The sequence below is a fragment of the Sinocyclocheilus grahami genome, unplaced genomic scaffold (genome assembly GCF_001515645.1).
Source record: "Sinocyclocheilus grahami isolate Dianchi unplaced genomic scaffold, SAMN03320097.WGS_v1.1 scaffold679.1, whole genome shotgun sequence".
Lineage (NCBI taxonomy): Eukaryota > Metazoa > Chordata > Actinopteri > Cypriniformes > Cyprinidae > Sinocyclocheilus > Sinocyclocheilus grahami.
Window position 1 is genome coordinate 315,523 of NW_015505858.1, and position 10,722 is coordinate 326,244.

Consider the following 10,722-nt stretch of genomic DNA (forward strand, 5'->3'; position numbering starts at 1 on the left):
ACGTTATATGAATTATATTTAGCTCAAATATAATGGACTACAAATAAAAAAGCTATAAAAAAAAGGCATTTGAGAACGTTTGCTGAACAAAAGAAAAGCAGCTGAGACAGTCAGCAGGTCACCGGCTGATGAGGCGGACTCGGGACTGGAGAACACGGCGGACAGGGGAGCGCAGACGGGAAGGTCGGACTCGGCAGACATCAACAGTCCAATAAAGATAAACAAATCCAGAGGAAAAGGCAAGCGCAGAAACCAGTCGGCAGGCACAAGTCAAAACCAGGCAGACAATCCGGGGACAGAGAATGATGTGCAGCAGGCAGGTAAAACTGGGCAGAGAACAAGACGGAGCAAAATCAAATAGCAAGCCATTAATATAGGAGGACACAAGTAGGATCTTGATACGACAGGACAGGACACATGTATGAGCAGACAGTACAAAATAATCTCTCAACGAAACAAAGCACACTATAGCAGAAAAATGAAAGGAAAGAAGAAACAATCAGCTGAGCGCAGCCAATAGAAAAAAAGAGCAAAAGTTAGAAAAGAGAGACAAAGATCAAACCTGACTCTTGACAGAAACATCACATTAGTGTATTCTTTTTTCTTTTCAGTCTTTTGATACTTTTATTTTAAACAGTTAAATAGTTATTTTAAACATCAAATCTTAAGTACATTTTGTACAAGTTATTTTTATTTGATTTTAGGTCCCTATAATAAGACGATAGTACAGATATGAAAGAAAAAGATAGTGAGAAAAGTGTAGGGTGACATGAGCCAGGTTTGAGCTCCAGTCATATGTACAGATATGCTAGGCTGCTTGTACTACCCATAAAGCTGAGTCTCTGAATACTTATTTAAAATTATGAGAAGAGGTCCAATGAACCATCTTGTAAATGTGGGGCAACTGATCGCTGTAAAATTAAATGTCAAATTTAGTGTCATGTCAATATCAGCTGTACAGAAATTTAAAGCAATATTAAAAATCTCACACTTGGGTTTTTAGTTTGGATTAATTTAGTGTGTATTAAAAACATTGATTTGCACTTAACTGTAGCCTTGAGACTTTGAGCGAAGAAAAAAAAAGTACTTAACCAGGGCTGGACAATAATAATAAAATACCTGTCTTGGAGCATATCCTCGTAAACAGTCAGTTATATCATAATTGAAAGTAAAAAGTTGAGAAAAATCGTATATGTATCAATGTATTGGACGCATGCACATCTAAAGTGACCTCACTACTGTCAGTGTACTTAATGTTAATACTAAAACAAACAAAAAAACACTCAATGCTCTTGACTGATTAACTTTTGTAGCATTACCAATGATTCATCTATATTTAATTTATACAGTGAGGAATATGCAATATTACATTTGTTTATTCAATTTCTGTACCTGATCACCTACAAACTGTTCTATTTATTTATTTATTGTGCTATTGTTTGTAATGTGTTCATTTGATTCCCTTATATTTAACTAATCTAAATTTTTGCCATAAATTTATTTATGAGAATACAAGATAAGGATCAAAACAACAATAAAAACAGCTATTTTATTTTTGTGGCAGGGCCAGTGAAAATGTTGGCTGGGGAAGAAAAAAGGAATATTATATACAACCGGCAAGAAAAAAAGTAATATATTATACATACATATTGTCAGTAATATGATACATTGTCAAAATGCTCACATTAGCCTTTCTCCTAACCAGACCTGGTGCATGTTTAAGGGTCTCTGCAATCTGGCTTTCAGCATCCATGCTAGTAGACCCAGGTTGTGATTTCATTATTGCCCCTAAATGGTTTAAGTAAAGTTTTTAGAGATGAATGAGTATACTTTACATTTGAACAAACAGATATTCATCCCATTTGTATTGTCAATCATGTAGAATTCTGTCACTATAATGCAAATCAAAGATAATTGAAAATACAATAGAATATTCAATCAAATAAATGCAAATACTGTTGATTTTTTAATACTTATTAGAACTCGATAAACAGAGAGTTCTTCAAGTCTCCTCTTCCCCTTCCTTCCTTTGAGGCTAAACTGTGACCAAACTTCTGAGGAAGGGATTTTTCTCATGACTCGCCGCACTGTCTCTCCATAGTTTGGTCCTCCAATTGTCGAAAGGTATTTAACCTGAATTTAATTTAAATGGAATTGTCAAATCCTATGCATACACACAGAACAGTTCAGCTGCAAATAAGAATGTCAAATTCTAAACCGTTTTTCTTTGGAGCTCTTCGTCCACCCTCAGCTTATCCTCAAAGGAGAGCAAGTCAGGTAACTGACCAATAGATGGGACAGGGTTCTCTGGCCCTGTGTCTTCCTCTCTTGTCTGCAGTAGCCGCCGAAACAAATCAACTTTGGCGTCCTATTTATTTGCTTTATATAGACTCACAGAGGTCGATTATTTTTCTAAAAATCTCAGTTTGTGTTCCACAGAAGGGAAAAATAAAGTCATATATGCAACCCCAAATCAGAAAAGGTTGGGATGTGTTTTAAAATGCCATGAAATTGAGAATCTGTGGTTTGTTAATTCTCTTTGTCTTTTATTTAATTTACAAAAGTACAAAGAAAAGACTTACACTGCTTTCACTGACCAACTTAAATGCATTTAGTAAAAACAAAGGATTTTAATTTTCACAGACTTGATTTTAAATTTTATTGCATTTTACAAAACGTCCCCATTTCAGATTGGATTTGTACATCTGGGATGGCAGGAGGTTGAGTAAATAATGTGAAAATACATTTTTTGGATGGAGTACCCAATTTAACATTACTTACAATTTTGTCTTTGGGTATCTGTCCAGCTTCCGTTGTCGCTGGCTGTCCAGGCTGATTCTAGGCAAAAAAGTTCAAATTTGTATGCAAAAAAAAATAATTTATTCATTAGGCCTCACAATAGCACTTTATAAATGTTGAGGCTTTCAAAATGGACTTTAAGCCACTAGTGCTCTATCATGATCAAATTTTGTATCAAAGATAAAAAGTAACATACCATGTTGGTGTTGATCCACACTTGAATTATGTTCCTGACTCCATTCTTGCATTCTTGGTGCTACAAAAGAGACATTATTGTGATTATCTCTTATAAACATTTAACTTATATTTGCATATGCAAGTACATTTATTTTAAGTTTGATAAGACAAATGCTGCTTTCACACATTAAACACGGTAACTGCTGTAAAATTGCCAGATTGCCATTTCCAGTAATTGTACCATATCTGCGGTTTATCAGCTATTCTGTCCATTCAGTTTATTAACAGAACAAATAAATCTCACATTGGACACGAAAATTGTAGGTTTTGTCTGGATATTTACATATCTTATTTATCTAAAAGAGAAATCATAAGCAATACTCACGTATCCTGGCTTGAAAACAAATAACGGCCCAACGGTCTGTTCAAATTTAAAATGCGCATTGGAACAGTGAGGAGTACATGTCGTCCAGTGGGTGTCCAGACAGCCTAAGCACAACCTTCAGCAATGGCCCTGAACCGTGATTGAATGGCAACATTGTGACAACGCAGTAACAACCTCAACGACGCAACGTAGAACCAACAACCTTTTAGCCATGTTGAAACAACGTTGCTAAAAGGTTGGCTACGTTGAGGCAACGTTCTATGCTTGTTGGGAATTAGGGTTGGAGCTGAGCTCTGCAGGGCCGGAGTTCGCCACCCCTGCCATAGCGGAAACAAGCTTTATTCAATTGTAATCTTTTTTAAATCAGCCATCACCTTTTTTGACTGCATCTGATTATGAAGCATTGTTCTTGTCCGTCATGCATTTATTTCTACTATTTTTCATGTTTTTGTTGTATAATTCCATTGTTCTTCATTATGTCTAAATGTATAATAAATCAATTCTGACGAGCAGTTTGCGGTTTTCTGCCTTTATTGAACATTACACTGCATTTGGTCCGTTTTGCAACATGATTCAATTAAAATCACAGCGCTATACATACATGCACGCTGGAGACCTTTTACCACATAAGGCTGCATCCAGATATTATTTAAAAATCCCTGAAGCACTTCATCCAGTAGCTTTTCTCTCCATGACAAGAAAAGCAGACCACTGTTGTTAGCAGTTAGCACTAAACATTAGTCGGGGAAGGGCTCTGGGAGGAGCTGAGTAAATTTAGTCTCACGTCACACAACAGCACATTCGACTAGGAGCAGGTACAATTCAGATATCTTAAAATATAATTGTGACTAGTCGAAACTGAATTAGAGATATCTCTAATTACCTTTGCGTATGTGTGACGCCCTATTGAAGATATCCATGACGTCATTACAGATATCTTAAATGGAGTTTTGACTAGTCAAAGTATTTAGAGATATCTCTAATCCGATTTCTTACTAGTGCAATTATAATTGCAGATATCTCTAATTGTCATTGTGACTAGTCGAATTATAATTATGACTCGTCAAAATACAATTGTTCCTATCTTAAATTATATTTATGGATAGTCAAAACAAACTTTTAAATGCTAAAAAGGCTTGCCATATTTAAATGCTAACACGGCTTGCCATACGGCGCCTCCGTGTGGGCACGCAGAAGGGCACTTCAAGAAACAGTTGTTTGGTCCCCTACACCCTTTAACCCTTCGAAGCTCTCACTCTGGAGGGCAAACCCTTTGAAGGGATTAGGGCATTGGGATGAGCCCTTCCGAATGGAACTCAGGGTTCAACTGCTATCCAAGGCCAGTGTTGCCAGATTGGTTAAATTATAAGTTATAACGTTTCTGATTTTGAATGTAGTATGACTGCATATTCAAGTAATCACAATGCCTAAGTATAAGTTAAAGAGTGGGAGAGTGACTCAACTCTCAAAACGTGAATTATTGTGGCGTGAGATGACACGAAGGCTTTATCACTGCAAATCCGAAATCAGAGCACATTTGAATTAATTAATCAAAACCGAAACTAAATATGTCGGTGTACGATCCTGTCTTGTATCTTTTAAACCAGGGGTGCCCAAACCTGTCCTGCAGAGGTGAGCTCCAACTTGCCTCAACACACCTGCCTTCAAGTTTCTAGTATGCCTAGTAAGAGCTTGATTAGCTGGTTCAGGTGTGTTTAATTGGGGTTGGAGCTAAACTCTTCAGGACACCGGCCCTCCAGGACCGAGTTTGGGCACCCCTGTTTTAAACGGTCTAGATTGATAAATCATTGAAAACTGCTAAACTTGATTAGTTTTGACTGTGCAAAGTTATGTATTATATTATACAATATGAACTTAACAAGAGGCGTCCTCTAGTTCGGTGTAAAATTATAGAGCGACACGAAGGTAAGCGCATTATTGTTTTTTTTATTTTATTTTTTTATTGTCGGATTATAATTCAGTATTTATCAATGAATGACACAGTTTTGACTGTCATGGTGTGTGCATGAACGAGTGTGAAATAACTGTTAATTAAGTTGCTTTTTCCTATCACTTAGCCTATATTGGGCACTTTTTGCATTTAAATTGGAATATTCTGACAGCTGACATTGAAAATGATGCATGTTGTTTCGAGGGTATCGGTTAATTTCTTGATTGCCATTTTGACAGTATCTGCTTGCATATTTTCTTCATGTTCGGTAGCTTAATTCTCTTTAATGTATGCTATTTGCCCCGGTTTGATCCGTTACTGGGAAATTTATCTAACGTTATATTTATATTATTTTGTTTTAAGGAGTTAAAATGGCCCTTATCAACCTTGATTTACATATTTCATCACATTATTTAGACAGTTTTGGGCGGGTTTTTGTGAGCTTTGGGGCTGGAAATCGTCCATCCAATCTGGCAACACTGCCAGGGCTTGTCCAAATACCCACAAGTGCGGTCGGCCCCTTGAGAGCGAGTGCATGCAATAGAAAGTAGCCTAAGTGCTTTTAGAAGCACCATAATTACTAAATTGTGTCATCTGTTATAGAGACTAGGCTACTGAACAGACATTTAGAGGATTATTTTAAACTGCAAAGCAGTGAAATCAAAATAAAGCACTATGCACACATGTGGTCTTCGCCATAGACATGTATATAGGCCTATATATATATCTATGGTCTTCACACTCACATGAACAAATACAACTACAGGAAATACGTCATGCAAGTAGACAAGTGATCAAGCCCTTAGTTTCTGTGGGTTCAGGCCACCTGAACTCACACCATACAAAATGGATTATCAGACTGGTCAAGTCAGCCGCAGTTCAGAAAAACACGGTCTAGCCAGCCGCGATTGAAATGAGTGTGCGCGTGTATTAGTATGATTACGGAAATTTCAGGAGCAACACAGAAAGAATGCACTTTCAAGGGTTAATTCACCCAAAAATGAAAATTAGCCCATAAATTACTCACCCTCAAGTCATCCTAGGTGTATATGACTTTCTTCTTTCAGACGAATCCAGTCGGAGTTATATTAAAAATGGTCTTTGATCTTTCAAGTAACTAACCCTTTCAGATCGCTTTCATGTAGAAGCTCAGAATAGAGAGATAATATAACAAGATGTCATGTTTCCATTTTTTTTTTTTTACTTCTGCTTTATGCGTTGTATTTGTGTCTTTGACAGGTTATTTGAGTAATGGTTTTCAGTTTTTTTCCTTTCTGTAGGTTTATCTTTCAAATCATTGTTTTGTGGATATGAGTTTACAGCAGGACAAATTGACAAAATTATGTATATACCTGAATTGCGTTTTTATTTGTCCTACTACAGTACAGTGACAGTTACTCTTGCATGCCTTTTTGTATAATGTGGTTTAACCTCTGCTCAGAAAGTGAACGCCAATAATAAATAAAGTATTCCCATAAAAAAACGAACAAACCAAAACAAACAAATAATAAATAAATAAATAAATAGGTGATGTGAAAATATGCCTTTATTTTATTCCAGAGTATTACAAAATGTCATTTCTTTTATGGGACGTCCCATACTATGTACATGCCTCATATATAAATAGCCTACCTAATTTCTAATAAGTAGAAAAATGTAAAAAATGGCAAGTTCTTTAAGGGGACGTCCCATATTATATACACACCTCATATGAAACAATTTTACTGCAACGTTTTAGAGATATGGGATATTATTACACTTTAGAGGGCTGTAAACTGGGGCACCTTAAGATAACCAAAGGCCCCTGGGCTACAGCATTACAGTAGGCCCCCCCAACCACAGAAAACCTTTTTGAGCCTCCTAACAATTATTTGTCAAATTTAGTTTTTTGCCTTGTTAATATGCCAGTTGATATTAATATTGTTAATATGCCATTATTAATATTGTTAATATTAACAGTTAATATTGTTAATATGCCATTCACAACACTGTTCTGCATAAAATGTGAATGTAAGCGAATTTGCAAATTCACTCTTTGCCACAAGGTGGCGCTTGTGGAACAGCAGAATTATATAGCTGTTAAATTAAGTAAACACTACGTTATTACGGGCATTATTCGGAGGTAATATGAAAGGAAAATGCCATCAAAACTTTCCTGGCTGAAATGTGAGTATATAGGTATGATTTAAACACCATAAATCCAACATACACTGGTGGTTTGAGGAGAGACCCTCCCCACATAATTGTAAAGTGCTTTGGGTGTACAAAAATAAACAATAAAGCGCTATATAAATGCATCATTCATTCATAAATCACACAAAATATTAATTATTCATCATCAGTAGATCAAAGCAACATGGCATGTATGGCAAGTTAAATCACAGCCGTATAAAGTTTAATGATCACATTTAAGCAATAGGACAATTCCTATTTTTCCATACCCAGATTTAAAATTGAGACTTTGAAGCAGCACTATTTATGGAACACAGATGACACACAGATTACATCCAAGCAAGTTACTAAACTCTCACTTATTGACGTTACAGAACGTTGTCCGGTCCAGTTCCTTTCACATAGCAGTGTTGTGTTTCTGTTAATCTGCGTATTGACATAAAGATACTCTGGTGCTGCGGTTATTTACGAGCGAATGCATTGTACATTCCGCTTACAGTATATCGATAGAACACGTGGAACACACTAACCATACAAACTGTGTGGGGGGAACCTAAACTGAGATATTCTCTATATAGGCTACTACAACCAGGGCGCTGCTGAAAATGAGTGTGTGACTTTGTTTACAGAATGCTGTTGTCATTACTGCAAACTCCCATATAAATAATTATTCAAAAAATATAATTTCCCTGCAGCCAGTGGGCCCCCTTTCCAGTGTAGGCCCCTGGGCTTCAGCCCCTTGAAGCCCGTGCATTAATGCGCCCCTGGCTGTAAAGACCCCATTTCTCATAAGTAAAAAAAAAACAATGGTCAGTTCTTATAGGAGACATGCCATAGTATATACGTACCTCATATAAAAACTTTTTATTGCAGCGTTTTTGAGATATGGGACATTGTTTCAATTTAGAGGGCTATAAAGACCCCATTTCTAATAAGTAGAGAAAACCAATGGTCAGTTCTTATATGGGATGGCCCATATGATATGCTCACCTCATATGAACCAATTTTACTACAATGTTTTTGAGATATGGAACATTATTTCACTTTAGAGGACTATAAAGTCCCCATTTCTAATAAGTAGAGAAAACCAATGGTCAGTTCTTAATATAGGGGACATGCCATAGTATATACGTACCTCATATAAAAACTTTTTACTGCAGCGTTTTCGAGATATGAAACATTATTTCACTTTAGAGGACTATAAAGACCCCATTTCTAATAAGTAGAGAAAACCAATGTCCAGTTCTTACACGTGATGTCCTGTTCTGCAGCGTTTAAAGATATATGATATTTTTTACACTGTAGAAGGCTATAAAGACCTAATTTCTGTTAAGTAGAAGACATGAATGTCCAGTTCTTGTAGGGGTCATTTCAGGTCATATGCAAACTACATATGAAGCTATTTTATTAAACGTTTTCATAAATTGTTATGGTTAAATATGCAAATGAGCACGAACTGATTCATTAGTGATTAATGCAAATAATCATCTTTATTCAAGAACGAAATATACTCTAGATAAAGATTAAAAAGCGAACCGACAGAATTGATTGCAAAATGTAACTTATTACTTTACAACATCAAACATTATAAAATCTTTAGTTAAATTAACTGCAAAATGCATGGGAGTTCAATGCAAACCAATTAGAAGTCTCAAGCACAATATGAGATAGAACAATTAAACACAAGACAGGATGGAGAAGCACACACACACACACTTTTTTTTATTCACTCATGCTATAGAGAAGGTTAGTCTCTCAGCAAAGGGAGCTGATATGGGAGTTCAATGCAAACCAATTAGAAGTCTCAAGCACAATATGAGATAGAACAATTAAACACAAGACAGGATGGAGAAGCACACACACACACACACTTTTTTTTATTCACTCATGCTATAGAGAAGGTTAGTCTCTCAGCAAAGGGAGCTGATTTCTCCTTTGCTGCAGCCCCACTTGCAGCAAGCGTTGGACAGCCCCACCACTAAATCACGTCCTTTTCTGTCCACGGTACGCAACGCTTCAAGCACCTCCTGTGAAATGAGAGAGCGCACTGGCCTGCTGAACACGCCACCTTCCTGTTCGCCTTGTGCCAGTGACGGAAGATTTGAGTCAGGGGCATGCTGGGAGGATGGTGCAGCACCGTACAGCACTGCGCTGTCTGGAGCATTACTGTCATACGAGCTGAAGAAGTCCAGTATTTCATCTGTGAAATAAGAGATGTTGTAAAACTATACATACATCACTATGATTTCTGGTGAAGAAACTCTTTTCACTCAAAAGTTGTCAGTTTTAACAATTCATTAAAGAAATAGCAAGTTACACATTGAATTAAACATGGAATTTTGAAATTGAAAGACTTATTTTCTTGTGGAACGTACTCCAATATTGTTTTATGTACAACTCCTAAAGAGTACATTACAATACACTTTGAATAATCTTAAAGATATGAGAGTTTTGACTAGTTTTGAACATTTTTCGATCATACACCACTGGAGTTGATAAGATTTGTGTGTGTGTGTGTTTTGAAGTCTTTTTATGCTCACCAAGGCTGCATTTATTCATTCAAAATACAGTAAACACAATAATATTGTGAAAACAATTGTGATTACAGTTTAGAATAACTGTTCTATTGTAATGGCTTTTAAAATGCTTGTTATGCAAAGCAGAATTTTCTGAATTACTCCAGTCACGTGACCTTTCAGAAAACTAGTATGCTGATTTGCTGCTAAGAAACATTTCTTATTATTGTCAATGTTGAAAACACCACAACTGGTAAAATTAATATTTTCAGGATTCTTTGATGACGTAACAGATCGGCCAGGCTCCGCCACCACCCAATCACAACGATCCCTCTCACCTGAGTTCTGAGCACCTGCACCTGTCACTAATCGAGCACCTCATCAACCAGCCTGCATAAAAGCACACACCTCAGACACCCTCATTGGCCGGTCTCGTATACACGTAGAGGACTCAATGACTTTGCTACTACTTCCATGTGAATACTTCCTGCATTACTTACCTCCTGTGTTCCTCCTAGTGTCTCCTCGTCTCCAAGTGTCTCCTGTTCCTCCTAGTTCCCGGATCACTGAGGTGTGGGCTCCTCCGGCCTGCATCCCTGCTCCTGTAAAGCCAAAGGATTCGGATTCCCCCACGCATCATATCCTTTGAACTATTCCACGAACGACTCATTCACTATCCCATCCTCTGGACCCTATCCCTGTACTCTCTGTGACCGAATAAA

At 36.9% G+C, this 10,722-nt stretch overlaps 1 protein-coding gene and 1 long non-coding RNA gene across 2 annotated transcripts in view; both read right to left on the minus strand.

The window, feature by feature from the left end:
* Nucleotides 1–70: 70 nt before the first annotated feature.
* On the minus strand, nt 71–2,340 carry LOC107559234 (uncharacterized). The gene is made up of 3 exons (XR_001605598.1): nt 1,974–2,340; nt 1,685–1,788; nt 71–326 (listed from the first exon to the last, which is right to left on the minus strand). It is a non-coding gene; the product is annotated as an uncharacterized lncRNA (long non-coding RNA).
* A 7,054-nt stretch (nt 2,341–9,394) lies between these two features.
* Nucleotides 9,395–10,722, minus strand: part of LOC107559241 (relaxin-3-like) — a 15,487-nt gene continuing 14,159 nt past the window's right edge. The window contains exon 2 of the mRNA XM_016242988.1: nt 9,395–9,684. Coding sequence (XP_016098474.1) covers nt 9,395–9,684 — 290 coding nt within the window. The remainder of the gene's footprint in view (nt 9,685–10,722) is intronic.